The sequence below is a fragment of the Cydia splendana genome, chromosome 14, assembly GCF_910591565.1.
Source record: "Cydia splendana chromosome 14, ilCydSple1.2, whole genome shotgun sequence".
Classification (NCBI taxonomy): Eukaryota; Metazoa; Arthropoda; class Insecta; order Lepidoptera; family Tortricidae; genus Cydia; species Cydia splendana.
Genome location: NC_085973.1, coordinates 2,978,752 through 3,001,693, shown reverse-complemented (window position 1 = coordinate 3,001,693; position 22,942 = coordinate 2,978,752). Strand labels below are relative to the sequence as shown.

Here is a 22,942-nt window from a genome sequence, read left to right as displayed (position 1 = left end):
TGCGACATTTATTTTGTTAGGGATTTCGTCAAACAATTTTTTTAAGCATTTTCTTTTTCTTTTTGTTTATATCAGTTTATATGTTATGATAAATATGAATTGCCTATTATTTAAGCCTTTTTTGGTACTAATTTATATAAATTTAAGTTATTTTGAGCCAAACCGTCAAAACCAGCAATAAATCAACTTTTTGTATGACAGAAGCCTATAGTTATGTAAATATAGGCATTTAACTAAAGTGAGAATTTTGAACATGTAGTAAATACCTATACTAACTTTCTTTAAAAAAAAATACGTCCTGAGGATTATGCATTTATTTATTATGGATTTCGGGAATTGGGGAAAAATAAACAAATAACTATCTAATTATGGCATTTTTATTCACATCTAACAATTATAGTATAATTAGAAACCCTTGGAATGCGCCCAATCATGTAGATCGTTAACGTAATCACCTTTGACTTCGATAAAGCGACCTAACTCATGCACCCTGGTCTCGACATATCTCTTCATTTTATCTTCCAAAAATTCCTTAATTTCGTCATTCATTTGCCAAATATCACCATCTATCTTTTTAATCGCAGTTATTTTACGTCCACCTTTAAATGTCGCGTGTAAATATATTGGCAATAAGTGATTCTTCGTTCTTGAAATGAAATAGGGTAGTTCTAAAGCTTCTTCTTTTGGAGGCACCCAACCTGATGGGTACTTATCCTTGGGTTGGACTTCTGGAATGGTTTCGAACGGTAATAATCTCTCCACATAAGTCCATTCAGCGGGATTTTTTACTATTTCATATTCATATTGTTCGGTTATTCTATGGACTAATGGAGAATTTTTATAATTTGAATAATTTCTGGATACTAATACCTGAAACAAGGAAAAAAAACGTTATTTTCATATTTAGCAAGAAGTTTTCTTAATCCTAATACATATACCTAACACAATAAGTTATTATAATAGTTGAAACAAGTAAAACTTCGTAATAAAATGCAACAATATCAATAAAACCTGCACGCGGCGTCACTTGTCATCGCTCATCAATCAACGTCATTCTGAAAATAATGCGACGTGAGCGAGGACGACTTGCGTGCGCCACCGTACACCCATAGTTCTGTCACATGTTGCAGTCAAAGCCACATTACAAGACGACGCGAGTGAAAATATAATTAAAAAATTACCGAAAGCGATTCCGGGGCGAGTTTTGTACCAAAATCTGCTGCGTTGTTCAAGATTCGTCCAGTTTTTCCGGTAAAAAGTCGCGCAAACGCGCACTGTGCACGCCACATCGCCGCCATTTTGAATAGCGAATAGAGCGAATTGCTACAAGAGCAATAAGAACTATATTATTCGTTTCGAAGGAAACATAATGGCGGACGCCTGCAGACATTTGGGCTTTTCAAAAATCGTTTTCTAAGTTTAAACGCGTGTTTATATTGAACTTTTTCGCATATTATGGTGCATTGTGTGTCTAATTAACCTTTTATTGTGGTTTTTGGACGTTTTGTTGGATAAAATGTGAGTATATTGTGAGGACATTGCAGAGGTGCGCCACGGCTAGGGAAATGATTTGGGGCTTTCGTTCGCTCGACGCACACGCACCGTCAGCTGGTAGGTGGCGTTAGGTGTCATTCGCGACCTAAGGCCACCAAAACATGACTTTTTCATGACTTTCCGGCGCGATTTTCTCCCTAACGAGCAATGTAAACAAGTATTTTAGCTTATTTTAAATTGTTTTAAACAATTGTTTGTAAACTAGGCCGCGTATTTTACCATGAAATTAAATCAATTTGAAGAAATAGTGCGCGAACTTGTTGGATGTTCCGATGGCCCAGCTTTTGTTTACGACAATTTCCCCGTCGATTTATTTTACGAAATAAGTTTCCGTGGACTTTATTTACGTTATATTATACTAATGAATGCAGTTTAGTGGTCTATTATATGAATAATATAGAAATCCCGTTATAATATTCTGAAACGAACGATACTTAATTTTATGTGAGAAACGATCAAATTCCAGTTATAACTAAATTACCACGTCGCTAATTTTGATTGCGAGGTGCTACATTGTATTTGTTATTGTGTTTCAGGTTAGAAATGTGTCCAGTAGAGGCGTATTATGGCTCAATGTCGTTCTAACACAAAGTTGAAGGATTCCTTGCGGCTGAGAAGTGGTACTAGCTCTGTGAAGGACGACAGCGGCTACGACCAGAGCCCTGAGGAGCCCCTGGCTGACAGTGCCTTGCCCGAGTCAGACGGAGAGGAACACAAGTCCCGGCCAACCTCGACTATCACTCTCAGGTCTAAATCCAGAGCTGACAGCCAGTCTGTACCTGATGTCGGAAGTACGGGATCGTCTCCCACCACACATTCCAACATGAAAACTAAACAGGCTAAAGATGAGCTGGACAAGAGCATCGATGAGGAAATTACTATAGAACCCAAGACCCGACAGGCCAAGAAGAAGGCTTCTGATATCAGCGAAGAGAACAAAGCCAGCCAAGATGAACCCAAGACATCCAAAGAAACTAAGAAAAATTTAAAACCTAAAGCTGTTGTCAAGAAACGACCGCTGGGGATTCGGAAAGCCTTGAGAAGCAAAAAAGTTATCACTACAGCTAAAAGTAAACTCAAGAATGTTATAAAGCAGACCGCCGCCACTAGAGGCAGAAAGCCTGTGGTGAAAACTGAACCTGAGGATCCTCAAGACAAGGAGACTGTTCCACTGATACCTGTTGCTGAAATCAAGAAGGAGCCTGTTGACGAAACAACTCCTAACTCTAGGTCCTCAAGTCCTAAGACGGCTGGCAGGAAACAAAGACTTACATCAGATAAAATCATGCTCAAGTCTGTTCTTGCAGAGTCACCCACAAGCCTCTTGGGGTCTCGGACCAGCCCGTACTCCATGCGCTCCGAGCGCAGCAATAGCCCATCCTTGGTTGAAAATAAAAATGTTAGAAGGGGAAAGCCAAGGAATGTAAAAAGCAAACTTTTAAATGAGGTTGTTATGAAAGAACAGAATAAGCGACGCAGGCTACTTTCTGATTCAAAGACTAGTGACACCACAGATGCCTCGGAAGACTGTAAGAAACTAAAGCGAGGCCGCTCCTGCTCTCGGGAGGGCAGTGAGATCTCCAAATGTTCTGACATCACCGAGTCGGATGTCAGTCTGAGCGAGACACTCACAGACGCTGATGGCAAGGAGCTCAATAAAAAATTAGAAAAGCCTAAGACTGAACTAGATTTAGATTTTGAAAATAATGTACAGATCTCTATTACAGAAAAAGTGCCTTCTCTCATTGATCCTAAATTAACAGATCCTGTAACGGAACCTAGCTGTAACACAAATGAAAAGAGCAAGAAAAACACGAGCTTAAAAAGAAGTACTTCATTAGACTCCGACAACAATAATAGTAATAGGCTAAAGTTAGAAAATTTAAATTCATCAGAAGATAAGAAAGGGAAGACTGATAAAGACACGCTTCTGGACGCCCGTAGTAGTATACTCAGTAGTATGTCCAAGACTTTTAACACTAAGGAGGTAGCGAAGAATTTAAGGAAAGCCAGACGAGGCCGAAAGGTGGCGGCGGCGGCGAGGTCACGCGTCGGCTTCCAGTCGGCCTCGCGACGAGCCTCTGCCGGCCAGGCCGACGACACAGACAAGACCGAGACCCTCGAGACCCTGTCCAAGGAAATCGACGATCTCATTAACAATTTGGACCAAAACATAGACCGCGACCACGAGATGGCCAGCGAAACCGCAGATGAGGTGCAGACCAAATCCGTCTCCAAGTTTTATGGCCTTTCTAAGCCACTGGGAGACAACAATAGCATCATCACACCGGAGACACCTGTCAAAGACAAAGAGACTCCTTCCGTTACGACTGACAGCACGCCGTCTAAGACTGATGACAGTGAAAACATAAGACTACATTATGAAGAAGACTCCCTAGAAAAGGCAGTGGACGCTAACAAACCAGAAATCACCTATAAAGTTAGCTCAGTCGCGAGCATAGACAAACTCATGGATAGATTGAAAGTTTTCGAAGAATTTGACAAGAAAAGACAGAGGCAGGAGTCTGAAGTTAGATCGACTGACAGCAAAACGGTTATGGTTACTAATGACGTCGTTCTAATCAACAAATCGGGAGCAGACATAAAGCAACTAAAAGACGTGCAAACTGTAAGATCCCCTGAAAGACCCATTGAAAAGGAAAATGTACTGAGCTGTTTTGAAAATAATTCTGCCATATCTATAGTTAAAAGAGACCAAGTTAGAAAATCTATTGATATTGACTTACCTAACTCTGTAACTTTAATAAAGAGGAATAGTTTTAGTTCAAGGAAAGAATCTACAAGCTCCAATCATTCAAAGGAATCTGATGCTATCAGCATTTTCGAGAAATCACTGGGCAAAGATGTGACGTTGACTGAAATCAGGAAATCTGTGGATAAATCGGCTCCTGCTACGCAGGTGGATTTACACCAGTTTGCTACCCTGCATCCTAACAACCCCACGGCTAGTCTTAAGGGGGTTGTTTTAGATACGAGTCAGATATCAATAACGCCCCGTGTGGTGGAATCAAGTCTTCGTAGATCGAGGGAATCTCTATCTCGAAAAACGTCTGAATCAGCTATAGAGCCAGAAGAGAAGATGGCAGTTTTAGAGAAAATAAAATCGCCTCCTCCACAGATTAAATCACCACCACCGACGCCGGTCGTAGTGGCACCGACACCGATCGCAGTGGCACCGACGCCGATTGCAGTGGCACTGACGCCGATCGCAGTGACACCGACGCCGATCGCAGTGGCACTGACGCCGATCGCAGTGGCACCGACGCCAATCGCTGTAGCACCGACGCCTGTAGCCGTCAAGTCTCCTGAAGTAAAACCTATGGAGACTGAAGCCCTCGCGCCTCCTCTAGAAAACGTCAAAATTGTTCCTGAAGACATATCTCTGGCCACTGAAATCCCGAAAGTTGTTAGCGTTGTACCTGACAAACCTGCAGAGATTACTCCTATTGAGCAGCCTGAGGCCACACAACCAAAGCTTGTAAAGCCTGAACCAATGGTTGAGGACATCCTCAAAGTCGAAAAAGTAGAAGAAAAGAAGGAAACCCCTGATGAAGCTAAAGAAGAAAAAATGGAAGTTTCTGAAGAAGCTCAAGAAACGGGAACTAAAACAGAGACGCCGGTTGAAACTAAACCATCAGAAAGCAAGCTATCTGAATCCGCAGACCTCGCTAAACCAGGCAAGAGTCCCGGTAAAACAAGTAAATCTGCGCGTAATTCGACCGAAAGCCAACCGGGCCCCAGCACCATGCTGCACGAAACGCCTGAAAGCCAAAAACGTAAAGAGAATGTACTTAGAACTCTTGGTTTATTGACTCACAAGGCCGCTAAAGAGGCAAAGATAGAGAAACTTAAAGAAAAACAGCGGATCGCTAATATGAATGTGATGAAGAAGTCGAAACAAGGTTCCGGGGACTACACGGGGACGTTAAAGACGGTTATAAAGCTGAATAGGGGCGGGGCGGACAGAGATAAGAAGAAATACAGGAGTTCGTTGAAGATGACGTTCCAGAAGAGCAAGAACCGTGCTGGCAAGTTGGCGCCAGAGCCGGGGGACGCAGCGGCCGAGGATGACGCCTACTACACCATCGAACGACGAGAGGTGAGCAGTAACTTAACACCTCTCTTTTTAATTCCTTTCAGATCAAATCAACCCACAGTTACTATCAGCAACACCATCAACCAACCATTGGTAGACATTGAGGCCATTGTGACATCAATTAGAATTTATCCTCCTTGTCTCGAAGTTAGTCAGATCTACGATCGACAGTTCTAGCCGAGTCATTGTTTTTATTTTAGTAGGCACTATGGGGCTGGTCTGAATCCTAACAATAGTTGTAAATGAAAATACTTTTTAACTAATTTGTGCTTAAACTTTTGACCGATTCAGTCGCCTTTTATCGTCCATAGAAAGTTGCTCGACAGCGTCATTAGTTTTGTACGTTTCACGCTGTGTCACGTGTAATTTTTGTCGTTTCTTATTGGTATTCTTATTTTTGACTAGATTAGGCTTTTTATCACAGTGAGGGGGTATTAAAGGTTCATCCACACCGCAGTTAACTTTTGGAGCAACATGGTAACATTAGGTAACTTACCAAGCCGTTAGTTAGCTGCGACCACGACCAGTGAAACCTGTCGAAACGTCGGTAAATAAAGGTAACAAAATAAATTCGCGATAGACCCGATTGTAAATGGAATTTAATATAATGATTTAATATAACTTATATTTGTCCAATAAGACACAATGTGGGAGAATTTAATTTCGAGTACTCCGAAGTAACCACACCACTCTTTACGATGTTTAGCGACATCTCGACGAGCCCGATTAGGTCCGCTCGAGTCGGTCAACGGTCTGTCGCGCGACAAATGAGGTCACGGTCAGCGCCCTTCTGGTCTACGCCGGGCCCTCTACGGCTCTACGCCGTAGCACTGCAATCTGCTACTTTTTCACCAATGCATGCTAATTATTATTTTGGCAACGAATTTGCGCTTTAGAGTATGTACTAGAGTCAACATATTCCACATGAAACTTACACAATGTAAACAAAAAATCGAGCGAAAGGCAAAAAATCGGGTTTTGAAACGAAGTTACTGGCAACCATATTGTGATCTATAAAAGCGCTCCAATTTTTCAAACAGAGATATTTGTAACAGACAGACAGATAGAGTTACTTTCGAGTTTATTCATAGTATTAATGGGGATGTTTACTATCCATCTCTGATTCACGATTATTATCAGCGAGAAAGATATTGAGATAGTCGGACTACGACATATAAATTTCGCAGATAAATTACAGCTCTAGTTGTCTATAATTTGTGTTACTTTTATTGTAAAATTATGTAACTAATATTAGTATTATTTGTTCGCAGGCCTTCGCCGGAGCCGCATCAGAGGGTGGGCACAGAAAGTCTTACAGTAACCGTCTTAACCACGGTGTGTGGATCTTACACTCACCCAAGCACACGCTAGACGCAAACACGAGTATATAATAATAATTTATGCAACTGATACATAAGAGGCCTTTAACCTCGTGAGTCTAAATGTACATATTCGTTGCAATCTAATTTAAACCTTTCATGAAACAAATAAAGTAGCTTTTCTATTGTTTCATTGCGTTTTAAAACAAACTAAATTCGTTCAAATTTAATTATGTAACAAGGTTCAAATTAAAAATGGTATAACTTTTTATGGTAGGTCTTACGAGGTTAAGGCCTGTACAGCATACAACATTTTTTTACGACAGCGAAATAACATTAGTTTAACATTTAAATGGTGGCAGAATATACGTGACTTATGCCCTAACAAATAAAAAAAAAACACGATTCTGAATGGTAATAGAATACCACAGAAAACACATGTATTGTCAAGTACACCTTTTTAATACACCTATTGATTATTTTTAAATGTTGCTTGTGCCTAGTGAGAACCTTAAACTAGCAACATTATTAAATAGTTACATGATTAATTGATTATACAAAGTTCCATAATGTTTGCGTCTAGTCGTCTATTTCTCCCACGAAAATACCCAGAAGTTTTTAAATAGTTTCAGTGCTAGTCTTTATTTTAAAGGTATCAAATTCAAGAAAAACCTTAAGTAACTTCTGGATATTATTTTAATTACATTAACTAGCTACCTAATATTTTCTCTCGGTATTGTGAATGGTTAAAAGACTTGTATTATTAACTTGGTAAAGATGATTGCATGTCACACTTACACTACACATTACATCTGATAACAAAATAAAGTTCTAGGCATGACTTTGAACTTTTTTTTTTTAATAAACAATAACAACAACTGACATTTACAATTTCTGTCAGTTATAACAATTTTCATCACATTATTTAACATTTGTTTGCACATTATACCATGATATCTCTAATCTCTGTTTTATATTCGAGATTCTATAATTACAATTCGATTGCCCCAATTTGTCTGACCAATCTGTCAATTTAGTATAAAATTGGCACAGAAACAGGATGATTGGGTACTGAATTGGCATATCGAACTGGCGTTTTAGTATTTCTCATAAAAACAGATCTTAAATCCACACAAATCAATTTAAATCCAATAACTTTAAAATCTATTTATATTTACAGGGACTAATGCCTTACCTACTGGAAATAAAACCCAGTACGGATATGATAGTCGTTCTTATCTACGTGACAGCGTGATAAAACGGTATCCGTCACTTTCAATCGCGCTCTGTTAAAAAGTGACGGATATTTTGTCACATGAATAAAGCCATACATAATAGGCTTGCTGCCGGCGTATTATGGATAGATTTATCCACGTGATAAAATAACTGGCACTTTTTAACACCGTGAGATAGAAAGTGACGGACACCTATTTATCACGCTGTCACGTAGACAGGAACGACCATCATTCGTACTGGACCACAAATTTTCTAATTTTGGTCAAAACCAACTTATATTAATTTATCGCCTCAACAGGCGATATGCATGTCCTCATTTCATAATAACCCTCAACAGTGGAAGCCGAAGCAGCCCCGGAGCCAGAGCCCAAAGAGACCCTCAACCTGGTGATCCCGGAGAAGGCCTCCTCGTTCAGCATCCACCCGGGCCGGCTGTGCCAGGACCAGTGCTTCTACTGCGGGGGCAAGTTTGGGCTGTTCGACACGCCCTGCCATATCGCCCAGATGAAGAGTACCGAGAGGCAGAAGAAAGTTTTGGACAGTAAGTAAACTTGTCACGTAATATAATGATGTTACCTTGGGGGTATGCCTTGTGTGTACCCAACATTTTGCTCTTATGATCTTGCTTAAAAGTGGTTTCTTGAATCTCTATCTCGCAATACGTAATTCTTGAGTTGAAAAACTTCTTTACATACGAGTATGTAATGTTTCACAGGTAGAGTTAGTAATAGAAAAATGATTTACAATTGTTTTTTGGTGTCTTAAAACCAATATTCAACATAGGATCATTCACGACGCTTCTGGTCCTTTTTTATGATATCTCGCTGGCCCAACTATCAAGTATCAATATACTATAAGCACGATAACGTTACTAACTTATTGTTTTAGAAAACAGATGCCTATTTCGGCTATTTCCATAGTCTACAGCAACTTTTTATTGCAGACGAGGAGCGGCTGACCATAGACAGTTGCCTGTGCGACGCGTGCTACCGGCACGTGGACCGGCGCGCCAACTGTCCCTCGTACCGCAAGCGGGCCCCTAAGCCGCCGGGACAGCCTCCGCAGCCACAGTGAGTATCACCTTATTTCGTGGCCCAACTATTTATTGTGTATTTTGTACACAAAGTTCCGAATCGAAGCGATTTGTCTACTGATTTATTAATAGTCTTTCTTTGATTTATGCGTATTTTCCGCTAGTGATACCGATATAAAACTTTACAAATTTGGAAGAAAATGGAGAATGTTTTCTTCCAGATTTGTAAGGTTTGCGCGTTTGGCTTTAATCGTTATTCCCTCCTTAATTGTAATTTGATTCCCCGTAGACAAGCGGAGAAGCCTGTGAGCCCTACGGGCACGGGCGAGCCGTCGGAGTCGGACTCGGACGCGAGCGCCGGCGCGCGCTGCCACGCCGCGGGCTGCGCCGCCGCCGCCGCGCGCTCCATCCGCCGCAAGTGGCTCATCAAGATGCGAGCCCCAGTCAGCAAGCTGGTCAGTGCACTACACGCCAAACAGTATCTCTGTAGCCTCATAAAATGTACACTCTGTTTCAAACTAATTTGAACCTTTCAAAAACAAAATAATAAATAGAGGAGCATTTCTAAAACAAACGAAAGTCACCCTAATACGACAAGGTTCAAATTAAGATTAGGGAAACTTTGTATGGGTGCTTACGGGTCGGGTGGAGTATGAGAAACATTCTTCTTAATCGCTCCCCCATTGCTGAGAATCGTGACTCCACTTGCGCTTTATAAATTGCCTCCAACTGTTTCGGTCTGTGGCCTGATGGAGGGCGGTGGTAACAGGTAGCTCCAGCTGTTCGGAGATCTGGTCCGACCATCTCTTTGGACTTCGTCCTCTAGGTCTTTTACCCTCGACCTTTCCCGTCACCACTAGTTTTTCTAAATTGTTGGCCCCTCTTCGTGCGAAAGTTGTCTTGTATGAGAAACATAATTTTTTTATGCTCAGGATAAGAGAAACCTTATAAGTCCTTATATGTAAATATTTTAAGCATAATTTAATTTATGCATTAATTTTATTTTGTATATTTAAGTATCTCTGTTTACTCTCCCTACAAGTGTTTTTCTCGTCCCATAGTTTCTCTTACTCCACCTAACCGTATCCACAGCCTTTAGGTTCAGTATTCTCAACATGCCTATAGCGCCAAGTCCAGTGTATAATAATTATAATAAAGCGTTCCAAACATCAGTTTTTATACCAAAAAACTAAATTTTTGAAAAGTAACATAGGTGAAATAATATAGCGTGTACGTAAAAACTACAGAAGTCAAATCCTGAACTTTAATTACACCCCAAGCAAACTATTTCATAATTTCATAATTTATTTATTGCATCCATGGTTGTTACATTGGTGTTACATAGTAATAGTGAGTTTCACATGGACCCTGGTAGGGCACAGCAATAGTCTTAGAACTAAATTATGCTAGGTATTCGACAGTATTTATATAATAATTAATAATTATAAAATTAGGTCTTTTAACAATGGTTAAGAGATTGTAATTTAAAATTTTATAGTAATGAATGTCTAGGAAATATTATTGATAATTAAAATTAACATTGAAATTGTAGTGTAAGTAGGTATATAATATTAATTTATTTAATAGTCATGTCAAGAATAATTTTATGTCACACAATGTTTAATAATAAGTGGTAAAATGAAATGAGTTAAATAATAAAAATAATAAAGTGAGTAATAATTAAAACTAATAACATTCGTGATCATTTTTATCTTCCAAGAAATCATTCAATTTATAGTAACACTTGTTAACTAATAAGTTCTTCAACAGTTTATTGAATTGTTTATCTGATGTCTGAAGTTTAATGTCGTCGCTGAGTGTATTATATATTTTGATGGCCATCATTTTTGGACTTGTTTTGTGTAGCTGTAGTTCTGAACGTTCGGGTGGCGCCAGGTTATGCTTATATCTACTTTCGTATCGTCGAGGACGGTCGGCAAATTTTGGAAAAAAATGAGGATATTTTCTGACGAACTTACAAATTTCAAATATGTAGATTGATGTTAATGTCAGGATTTTATATTTCATAAAATAGGGTCTACAACTATCTGGTACTGTAATATTAGCTAGTGTTCGTATGCATTTTTTTTGTAATAAGAATATTTCCTCTATATCTGTACTGTTTCCCCAAAGGATTATACTAGGACTAGAACTTGGCACCCATATAGATCTCAATTATTTTTCCGGAGAAGTCAACAACGACGAATATTCTTAAGACGAAACGGGAGCTGAGCTAAAAGTCAATTTTGAGATTTCAAGCTGAATATACCCGTCGCTCTGACGGGGCGTGAGAGACCGTATTTGTGTGTGTAATGCACGCACACAGATGCGTACGCTTGCACCCGCGCGCTCCTCATTGCCGACAATTTGCAATGTCATTTTTCGTGCTTTACTGCCACGAGGCGTTCACTTATTACTTACTGTGTTGCGATTGAATTTTTTGACCCGGCTTACGTTTACGGAACTCGATAATCTTTCTACTACTGTGACTTGGCTTTGTTTACTTGACTTTGCTGATCAGCTTATTGTTTTGGACTCCGTGAGTTGTGGTTACCTATTGGACCGCACGCAATTCATCTACCTTTATTCAAGTATACCTATACCTTTTGTTATACCTACGTGTTGTTTACAAAACTTCTGGTTATAATATTACAATAATTATGACATTTGTGTTGTACGTAGGGTACCTACTTATGATACTTACTTATAAAGAATTCATGATAACGTCAAATAATGAGTCAAAAGGGTAGGGAAAATAAATCGTGTACTTACTTATATATACTCTTACACTCAACAGCCAACTTTAACATTAGAAAAAGGCACTAAATTTAATTTATAATGAGAGGTCGATCATTGTCGATTACATTTTTTTTAAGTTTGCTGCATTTTTCTAATGTCAAAGATGACTTGCCGAAGTATAGGTAGGTACCTACAATAGGTACCTACAGTAGGTCCTACATACATATAGGTAAATCGTGTTTATTAGTTACACACATAATATTTAATGAATATGGCAATAGAGTTTGGTTTTCATACTTACCTACTATTCTAAACAACTTTCCTAATAGAGTTTTACTAGAAATAAGTAATAAGCCTAATAAGATTAAGTATATAATAAAAAAAGAACTGAATACCATAGTACAAGAATAATTATTAGTTAAGTAAGCACATAAATATAATACATATACCTACACATAAATATACATTATGTATTTATAATGATAAGTAATAAATATATTAGAACTTAAGATTAGGGAATAAATTTAATATGTCCCCCTCATCCTAGTTACTAAAATCCATAATATTAAAGATTATAACTAGGTTAAGAACGTGTAATAGTATTATTTTTTGTGAATTAAAAACAGATTTCATTAAAAATATTTAATGTAAAATGCCTATGTACGTTTATATAAACCTACTTCGATTTATGAAGCACATAATTCTTATAAGCACCATATACCTACTGTATTCTCATAAGGCCCAGGTACTCAAGAAATATGACCAATATTTGCCAGTATAACTAACTAATAACTAAATATTAAGGACATTAAATTTTTACACAAATTGACTAAGCCCCACGGTAAGCTCAAGAAAGCTTGTGTTGTGGGTACTCAGACAACGATATATATAATATATAAATACTTAAATACATAGAAAACAACCATGCCTCAGGAACAAATATCTGTATCATCATACAAATAAATGCCCTTACCAGGATTCAACCCGGGACCATCGGCTTCATAGGCAGGGTCACTACCCACTAGGCCAGACCGGTCGTCATCATATTAGTTTTATTTTATTTGAAAATTTAAGGCACTAAAACATCTCTATTCCGATTGAAAGTAATTTATTTAAGTATCTAAATTTCAACGAACTTAACCTCTAAGTATTATACTATAAAGGTACCTGAGGGTATTATTATTATACGAAACATTATTTTAAGAATACGAGTATTCATTACTTTAGAAGGTACCTACTTATAGAATTTATTGCGTGATGCACATATGCGTAATTAGCCGAAACCTTTATAAGAGTGTAATTCATAAGAAGTACATAAGATATAATTTATGTACTGGTTTGCTGTTAGCTTTTAATTGTATCACTTTACATATATGTTACTCAAATAACTAACACGGTTACACTGTTGTAAGAACATTATTTTTCAGGTAGGCCTTATTATACCTACTATAGGCCTTATTACCTCCTAGTACCTTAGTAGTAGTAGTACTACTACGGAAATTGATTCAAAGACTCAAGACTGACTTAAGTGGCAGTAGGGTGTAGGGTTTTTTCTAGGCTTAATGAGTTCGCTGAAGCTTATTTTTTATACTTAGCGCACAGAACCACTAGTTTAACAGTATCAGCTCTAACCACATGTCACCATTTTGTCCTTTACGTAACAAACTCAGGGGCCCAGAATATCCGATGTACCTATCAAATCAAGGTTCTGTACCAAATAAGGCCCGGTTATTATAGTTCGTTATTTTTTAGCATTAGAAAGAAGGTAAACAATCATGACGTGTCTTTTTATTAATAATTATTGAAAAACGCTTTCAAAAATTAGTTTATATTACTTATGAAAGCAAAAGAATATAAAAAAGTATATGATTAATACATACATACATACATACATACATACATACAATCACGCCTATTTCCCGGAGGGGTAGGCAGAGACCACGGATTTCCACTTGCTACGATTCTGACATACCACTTTCGCTTCCTTCACATTCATAAAATTCCTCATACACGCTCGCCGGTTTAGGGTGCTCTTGCTCATTAATATGATTAATATGATTTATAATTCTAACATATTTGCTATGACTTATTTTTCAATGGTAATTTTTAATAAGACATGTCAAAATCTGTTACCTTAATGCAAAAAAACGAATTCAATAGTCATATCAAACGTCGATTATGCAGTTGATGATGAGCTTGCATTTTCTACCATTGGTGCTGCAAATGCATCAACCGGTGGCGATAAACTTTGCCCTCTTGTAAAACAAATTACTATTGTGATTGTGTCCAGCAAAAGGCCAAAATTCGGTTTACTTTCCTGTTTACAATATTACTAATTTATTCATATTTCAGATTAGGTACAGTAACTGTCTGAATGTTACAATGCCAGCTGGCAAATTCTATCACATTTGTTTGTTTGGTAGTCATGGTAACATTCACTTACATTGATATCCTTATTAAGATCTGTATCTTATTATCCAGACCTTAAAATATTGCCACCGTTGCCCTTTAAAAAAATACTGTTTAAATAATTGGCTACTCAAACAATGCTTCTATAGTATAAATAATGACTACACAAAAATGGGTAGTATTGTATATAATGCACGAAATAAGGCCCGATTCTTAAGCGGGTTTAAATTTTGAGGCCATGTCCGCTAATACTATAGACAAAATATCAAGTTTAATAAACACAAAAAAAAACATTGATGGGCCTTATTTTATAATTTAGGCCTTACTTTGTAATTTAAAGTAGAGTTAGGCCAAGAAAAATCTATAGCGATTTTGATAGAACACGCAGTGCAAGTATTATTTCAAACGTCGCTTCTATGAAATTATGACATATAAATAACACTTGCACTGCGTGTGCTATCAAAATTGCTGTAGACTTTTCTTGGTCTGACTCTAAAATATTCTTTATTACACCACAAACATAAAAACAAATTTAAAAAAAACCGGCGAAGTGCAAGTCGGACTCGCACACGAAGGGTTCCGTACCATTATTTATAAAAACGGTCACCCATCCAAGTACTGACCCCGCCCGACGTTGCTTAACTTCGGTCAAAAATCACGTTTGTTGTATGGGAGGCCCCACTAAAATTTTTATTTTATCCTGTTTTTAGTATTTGTTGTTATAGCGGCAACAGAAATAAATCATCTGTGAAAATTTCAACTGTCTAGCTATCACGGTTCGTGAGATACAGCCTGGTGACAGACGGACGGACGGACAGCGGAATCTTAGTAATAGGGTCCCGTGTTTTACCCTTTGGGTACGGAACCCTAAAACCGATTTACAATGTAGACAAAGGTAGCAACAGGCGGTCTTATCGCTGTTAGTTCTTATTCTTCGTTTGTTTAGCATTAGAGTGAAGGTGACGTGTCTTTTTTAAGCATGCAATCGTATAATTATTTAGCTTTTTTTGTAATAGTTATGTACTTAGTGGTTAATATTAGTATTTACTTTTTTTTTTTCAATAATGCTTAAAAACGAAGTATAGACATGACAACCAAATATTAACGCCATTGTAGGGCAGGATATACAGAACATGAATCATTTGTACTGTCACGCTCCGTGATTGTTGAGCCATTTAGGGTTCTAGCTAAATTGGACATTCCATAGAGCACGAGTAAGTATGGAACAACCAATTCAGCTAGGACCCTAAATTGCTCGACAATTACGAAGCGTGCCTGTAGGTACCTAAAAATTGTGTTAACCCATTTTAACCATGCAATAAAATATTTTTGATTTTGATTTCTAATTTGAAATATTAGAATCAAAAAGTTCATAATAGATTGTATATAATGTATATCATAACTACAAAAATGTGTTCCCTACTCTCAACCCAAAACCCCTTGTATCTTAGGATCTAGATATTTTCACACAAGACGGTTTATCGATAACTTCTTACATCACTAGATTATCGACATTAAATGTCGACTATTGCCCATCACTTTTCTGGCTGTGTACGTATTTAGAAACTTGACTCCGCCCCTAAAATTAGTGCGATAGGGACAACTGCAGCTGAGGCGAAAAATCCTGCGTAAAAATGACAAAAATCGAGGTTTCGTAGTCCTCTTTTTCCTCCCCCAAAACTTAACCAATCGTAACCAAATTTGGAAATCTAAATGATTATGAAATTATCTGTGTCGGACCGTTTTGCTTTTTTGGCTAATTGATATCAGTTTTGAATACCACGCCTCTCATTACGGCATAGTCTATTAGGCCATTTTGGCCGTTTTTGAAGGGCTCTAGCGCCTTAAAAAACAAAAATATCAAAAAAAGCAAAACGGTCCGACACAGATATTGACAATATTAATCTGTGTTCAAAAAATCATTGCTCTAGCTTCAAAAACCACGGAGGAAAACGAGGACTACGTTTGTATGGAGGAATGACCACTCCTGTTGGCTCTTAATATTGAACTTGGCTCCCATTTCACATTTATGTTTTTGATGGGATCAACTTTACCGCAAACTTCGTATTCACCTCGCCAACCCTATTCATCCCAGTTGACGGTATATTAGGGTGGTATTCCACCTATCCAATTTCTTTGTCCAATGTCGAACGGAACAAGTGGAATACCACCCTTACAAAACAAATTTACAAATATGCTAAATAATCGTATTTTTCAACAGTCCTTACAAAACAAAATTTACAAATATGCTAAATAATCGTATTTTTCAACAGTTGAAACTACAAAGCGACTACCCCGGGCTACATACCCTCGGGCTATGCACTGTGCACTACGCGTTGCTGGCGCCGCTACTGGCCTGTGCCCTGTGCCGCCGCCGCCTCACCAAGCACCAGCACGTGCACATCCTTCAGCAAGTATGTTGATTGATTCATTGGTGTATCTATTTCGTGTAAGCATGGACACATATTTTATTAGTACAACTTACAAACTAAGAGGCTTTTAGGTACAGTCAACTGTAAAAATATGGGTGCGCAAATCGTCTCAAAAATATGTCCCATAGCTCTTGTCAGCGAATTAAGAACTATGGGACATATTTTTGAATAAGTTTGCTACACCCATATTTTTACAGTTGACTGTACAACAAACCAGTACCTACAGGGGTCAGCATGCGGATCTTTGAATGTATAATTGCAGCTTTCCAAGTCACTCTAAAGATTACCACGATAATTTAACCGAAGATCCAACAGAAAAGGGAACTATCTATCCATCACATTTTATCGAAATCTGACAAAACAAATCGACAACGAAATACAAAATCGGCCCACCCTTCTTCCCCTGGAGAAATTGAAGGAACTCTTTAAATGTGTAATATGACGCATAGCGATTTGTATATTTTGTGTAACTAATGCATTTGATCTCGGCAAGCACCATTTGTTGAAAGTATAACTGCAGATGAAGACCAATAATAATAACGCTTTTTGTAAAACTAGCTCCTTGGGATCCCGCTCGGCGGGTTCTGTTCGTATTCGGTTTCCTCTACAAAGCGGGATAACGTAGGATCGGCTACAAAAACCATGGCAATGAATGTGTTAACCAATAAAGAATATTGTCCCCCAGGGCCACAACGAAATCAACCCTCTGCTGGCGGCGGCGGGCATCCCCGTGGAGCTGGCCGACAAGCCGGTGCTGTGCAAGCTGTGCCGCTACTACACCACGCTGCTGCGCCGCCCCGGCGACAACCCCGCGCACGAGCGCCAGTACCGCCGCAGGTGTGTTGCAGGCTTTATATGACCTTGCACAGATAACACAATACTAACAAATGCAAGGTATAGAAGGTTGCTAGGGAAATTTTCAGGGTTTTTCAGCGTTTAGACCTGAATCACCTGAAATACTACACTGGGATATTCTATAGTCTTCTTAGGTATTTAAATTTGCGGTTTTGTATTTGGTTGGTTAACCAATAAATGTTATAACTATCCGAAAATTTACAAATCTTTTATTTAAATACCTAAAGATACTGACTATACAAGTTAACGTTATGAGATAAGTTGAATTGGATCTACTTGAACTAGTGTAAGGGATTAATCCGAGGCAAAATTTGCAGCTTTTATTTACTTTATGGTGGTTTTTCTTCCTGTCCACTGTTTGATCAGTATTTGCGTCTCACATTTTGCTTAATGAGAGAGTGAGACGCAATGCACATTTGATCAAATATTAGACAGGTAGAATACCACCCTTAACTTGTCCTGTCCCACTTATGGCTACTATGAGTAAGTGTTTCAACTTCTATTGAGACTACAGTCGACTGGCTGTTTCTTATATTTATTACGTGCGGTTGAAACTTCATGTCATATACTACTCAGTTTAGCCTTGCGAATGTCATTACCAATTTTTTTGGGACTTATTACGCTTCCCATTTTGTCCGCCACTGATAATGGATGACAATTCGGTTTACACACAATTGACTTCATTAATCACTTTATGTTCTCAGATTACTTCAAGTGCACAACATCGAAGTGCCGCCAGAATCGGAAAACGAAGGCGAAGACACGCAACTACAGCTCGACGAGAGCGCGCGGCGCAAGAAGGCGCGCTCCAAGAACAAGCGCAAGTCCTCCGACCCCGACCGGCCCGACAGCGACTCCCCCGAACGCACGGACAGCCCCGAGAAAGACAAGAACCAACCCAAGGCACAACCCGACGAAGAGGATATAGAAAGCCTCATATCCTCAAACAAAATTCTCGTCCCCAACGCCAAAGGCGCAGAACCCATGCAGAGCGATGGCTCAGACCCTGACGGCTTCGACATGGACCCCGTCCTGGACAAACAGACCGAACTACAGATCCTCCTACAGAAACAGAACAACCCTGCACAGTTCATGCACAACCAGGCAAATCTGACACAGAAGCAGAGAAACATCTTGAAAGTCCACCATCTTTCCGGCATACAGAAACCTGGCTTACAACAGAGGATAAACGATAAAAACGCTCGAAGACTACATAAGCTAGGACAAATGATTGTAAAGCAAGATAAAAACAAGGATGACTTAGAAATATTTGATCCGGAGAAATCTAAAGATGTGAACATGAAGAATTTGTCTATTAATGAGGAGTGCACTATTGAGAGTATACCAAATAAGAAGCCGGCGGATATAAACACTCTGAAAAACAAATGGCAGCAATCTGAAAGCTTTACCCAAGTTAAGAAAAACCTAAGTGAGTTGTCAAAGAAACTGACAGTGGAAAAAGATCCTAAACAGAAATCTGAGGTTAAATACTCCAATCCGGTTAAAAGGCTCGAAACGAATCCATCTATTTCAGTTCGAGAACTATTTCCGGGTGAGGAGGAGATGAATCTACAATGCAACATAGAGTTCAGCAACGTTAAAGGGGTAACGCCCGAAGGCTGGGAGAAATGCAGCACCACAATACAGTATGATGTTGAAACAAAGAAGCTATGGAACGACCTCCAAAGACCGTACGGGAATCAATCGAGCTTCCTGAGACACTTAATTCTTTTAGAGAAGTACTTCAGAAGCGGGGATTTAGTCCTAGCGCATAACGCGTCCCCAAACGCCGCGAATTACAGCGATTCGGTCCAAAGCAGACTTCGGGCGTACGATAATGTCGTAAACGACGCTCCTAGGAGAAGCGAGCCGGCTATAAGTCTGATAGAATTCAGGAAGAAGCCAGCTGTGAACGGTAAAAGTTTGCTAAAGACCAATCAGAGCATGGAAGATAAGGATCCTAAGAAGTTCATGCCGCCGCCGCCGGCGCTGCCCAAGCCTAAGCCAAAGGAGAAGAAATCCAAGCCGCTGCCTCCGGAGTTGATAGCTATTAACACACCTAACGCTCAGGGGAGGAAAGCTATACAGAACGTTCTTCACAATATACAGCAGTTAGTAAAGGGGGTGTCGGCGTCGGATCCGACGGAGGTGGCGGCGTCGCCGGTGCCGGTGTCGCTGCCGGTGCCGGTGCCCGTGCTGCCGGCGCCGGCGCCGCCACCGGCCAACACGCCGGATAAGAAGAAGGAGGACAAGCCACACACGCCTAAAAAGCAGAAAACTACGAGCAAGCCGTGGCGGCCGACGCTCATGCCTATTACGCCGGTGAGTTTTTATATTTCTGTGACGGTATTTCATTTATCAATTTCTTACCAAAATGGGGTAATTTGTTTTTGTCACTGGGGAATGTTGGGAAAATACGGTATTTCATTTCAAACTACGGGTACCAGAGAGGGAATGTGCACCTGTGTGGAGACCTCGAGATCTTTGTAAACGCTATAATATGGTATCTGTGTAGTTTGTGCATTATATCTACGAAAAGAAAGGTGATAAACCGAGTCGCTAATTTACATTTCCCTCATTTCCCAGGAAAACGTCGCTCGAGCGGCCCGCGAGCCGATCCAAACGGCGGTCGACGGCCGCCGCCTCCCCAGCCTCGTCAAAGTGATGTCCTCCGGCAAGCAGTACCACATCACGCTGCAGGACTACAACAAAATGTGCGTCATGCGCCGCGAGAAGCTGCAGCAACTCGGCCACGACGAGAAACCTAAGAAACCGGAGACGGAGACGGTAGTCACAGAGGTTCAGACCTCAGCCATGCTCGGAAACGGAGGCACGGTAGTCCAAAACATCACAGAAAACTCGGAAAAACTAGATATAACGCACGGGTCGAACGCGGCGACCATCCTGAAGAACGTCGGCTTGAAGAATATAACTATAGCCCCGATCACGCCTAAAACGGCCACAGTGACCTCCCAGACGTTCCCGGCACCAGTAGTCACGTCTCCGTCGCTACTCGTCACGTCGACGCCTCTAAAACTGCCTCAATTAGGCCCAGCAGTGTCTATCACTAGCGAAGCTGTCCTACCAAGTCTGCCTATAATAGCATCGAGCCCGATGATAATGCCAAAAATCCCCAAGTCGCTAACTGTGATACCGCAGTCGCTGAGCGTCACGCAGTCGCTGAGCGTCACGCACGCGCACGTGCCCGGCGCGCTGCCGGCGCCCGACGCGCGCCCATAACGAAGCCTGATCTTCCTGCTCATGTAGCGAGCGCCCAAGGCCGCCAGTGTGGCCGGCGACAGTGAACTCAGTGAGTGACTGTGAGCAGCGAGCGTCCGCAGCTGCAGGCGTGGCCGGCGACAGTGAACTCAGTGAGTGACTGTGACTAGCGAGCGCCCGCAGCTGCAGGCGTGGCCGGCGACAGTGAACTCAGTGAGTGACTGTGACTAGCGAGCGCCCGCAGCTGCAGGCGTGGCCGGCGACAGTGAACTCAGTGAGTGACTGTGACTAGCGAGCGCCCGCAGCTGCAGGCGTGGCCGGTGACAGTGAACTTAGTGACAGTGTGTAGCGAGCGCCCGCAGCTACCGGCGCGGCCGGCGACAGTGAACTTAGTGACAGTGTGTAGCGAGCGCCCGCAGCTACCGGCGTGGCCGGTGACAGTGAACTTAGTGATTGACAGTGTGTAGTGAGAGCCGGACGACAGTGTCGCGGCGTCACCGTGAAGCCTTATAATTATACCGTGTACATATAGTTAAGTGGACTCGACGGCGGTCGTGTTAAATATATCATATTACTCTCGATTATTAGGCTTTGTTTCTATTTGCGCAAATGATGCGAATCTTTAACCGATGCCGGTTTCCTTCTAAATGCTGATTGACTAATTTATTAATTGTACTAAACTCAGACCGAGATAAATCTGCGGCTATTTTTACAGCACAAACGTGGAAGTGTTATTTTAAACGTCAAACTTCTATGAAATTATGTCGTTTTGAATAACACTTGCACCTCTGTGTTATAAAGTTATCTTGATCTGACTCTACAGGATATCAGAGATTTGGAGTAGGATAGAATACTGATTGATATGGAATGTGATGCCTCGAAGGCAAAATGTCGCTTTCGGAGCGCAAAATATAAAATAATCAATTACTCTGTTGAATTTTCTCTAGTATTTACTATATTTTTATACGGAAATTTGTCTCCTTTTGATTGATCCTAAATCATGTTTAAGCTACGGATCCTGACCGGTTAGTAGACTAGATGTAGAAATGACATTAATATTTATTATCAATTTGTGATTGCAATTATAAGGTAAACGGGCCAGCTTCTGACAAGTGATATTACTGACTTAACTGGATAGGCTCTCCTGCCTTGTGATAAGATTAAATGTTCTTAATGGAAAGAGTGGTTACAGAAGGGCCGTTTACCCTACCTAATTTATGTTGGAAGCCTACATAAAGACTTAAATTGTCTAGTCGGCTGGTATTGCATTTATAATTTATTGCGGCCACGGCCTCGCAATCGTATCATTTGCGCGACTATAGACTCTATGTAGCATTACTATATTGTTCGAATTTCACTGAAGCATATTTTTCCATTGTAATAAATCCTGTTTTATGCAGACTCACATGTATTCATAGCGTAGCGTATAGCACTAAAAATCTACCAAAAAAAAGTTATGGTCCACGTATTTATGGTTTCAGTACAGTGTATTAAGGAAACTATATTTTAAAATAATGTTTTATTTTTATCGAATTGCATATTTATAAGGGTGACAATCGTAATTCATTGGTCCGCTTAATCACATAACCTAATTTTATATTAGCTTACAATTAATTAACAGAATTGTTAGATACGGAACAGTGCCTCGACCTGTACGATAGTATCGCACTGTACATAGCCACCACAAAGAATGGATAGTTCCGACAATTTTTATATTAAAAAGCTCGTGTTGAGAATAAAATTGTATGTTAAAAATACTTATATATATTGTTGAGAATTAGTAGTACATATTTTATTTTTGGTCCAATGACATAGAGTAAAGGTCCAATGTTATCGATTAGATGTTGTACTGTATGGAAGCGTCTGCCGAGGCGTCGGCGTCGATCAATAAATGCTCATGATGATATTCTTGTAAATCTGACCTGATTATTTCACCTGACACCAGGGCCGTGTTGCATAATAAACTACAACTAATATTACAAGCGGAACTCCTTTTCTAATAAGTGAAATTGGAAAAGGAGTTCCGCTT

General features: G+C 39.9%; 2 protein-coding genes across 4 annotated transcripts; one reads left to right on the top strand and one right to left on the bottom strand.

Moving 5' to 3' along the window:
• Positions 1-359: 359 nt before the first annotated feature.
• On the bottom strand, positions 360-1,374 carry LOC134797060 (large ribosomal subunit protein mL49). Its single transcript, XM_063769280.1, has 2 exons — positions 1,182-1,374; positions 360-870 (listed from the first exon to the last, which is right to left on the bottom strand). Exons 1-2 carry the CDS (start codon positions 1,296-1,298, stop codon positions 406-408), a joined length of 582 nt encoding a protein of 193 aa, XP_063625350.1. The 5' UTR covers positions 1,299-1,374; the 3' UTR covers positions 360-405.
• Positions 1,375-1,381: 7 nt separating this feature from the next.
• LOC134797038 (uncharacterized) lies at positions 1,382-22,827 on the top strand. Of its 3 annotated transcripts, none has more exons than XM_063769247.1 (10): positions 1,382-1,518; positions 2,091-5,674; positions 6,943-6,967; positions 8,564-8,767; positions 9,170-9,296; positions 9,549-9,714; positions 16,681-16,821; positions 17,525-17,676; positions 18,399-20,016; positions 20,281-22,827. In XM_063769247.1, exons 2-10 carry the CDS (start codon positions 2,120-2,122, stop codon positions 20,932-20,934), a joined length of 6,642 nt encoding a protein of 2,213 aa, XP_063625317.1. In that variant the 5' UTR covers positions 1,382-1,518; positions 2,091-2,119; the 3' UTR covers positions 20,935-22,827. The 3 variants fall into 3 exon arrangements, with proteins under 3 accessions (XP_063625317.1, XP_063625315.1, XP_063625316.1); XM_063769245.1 differs by having other exon boundaries at positions 6,943-7,006; XM_063769246.1 differs by having other exon boundaries at positions 1,459-1,703; positions 6,943-7,006.
• The last annotated feature ends 115 nt before the right edge of the window (positions 22,828-22,942 follow it).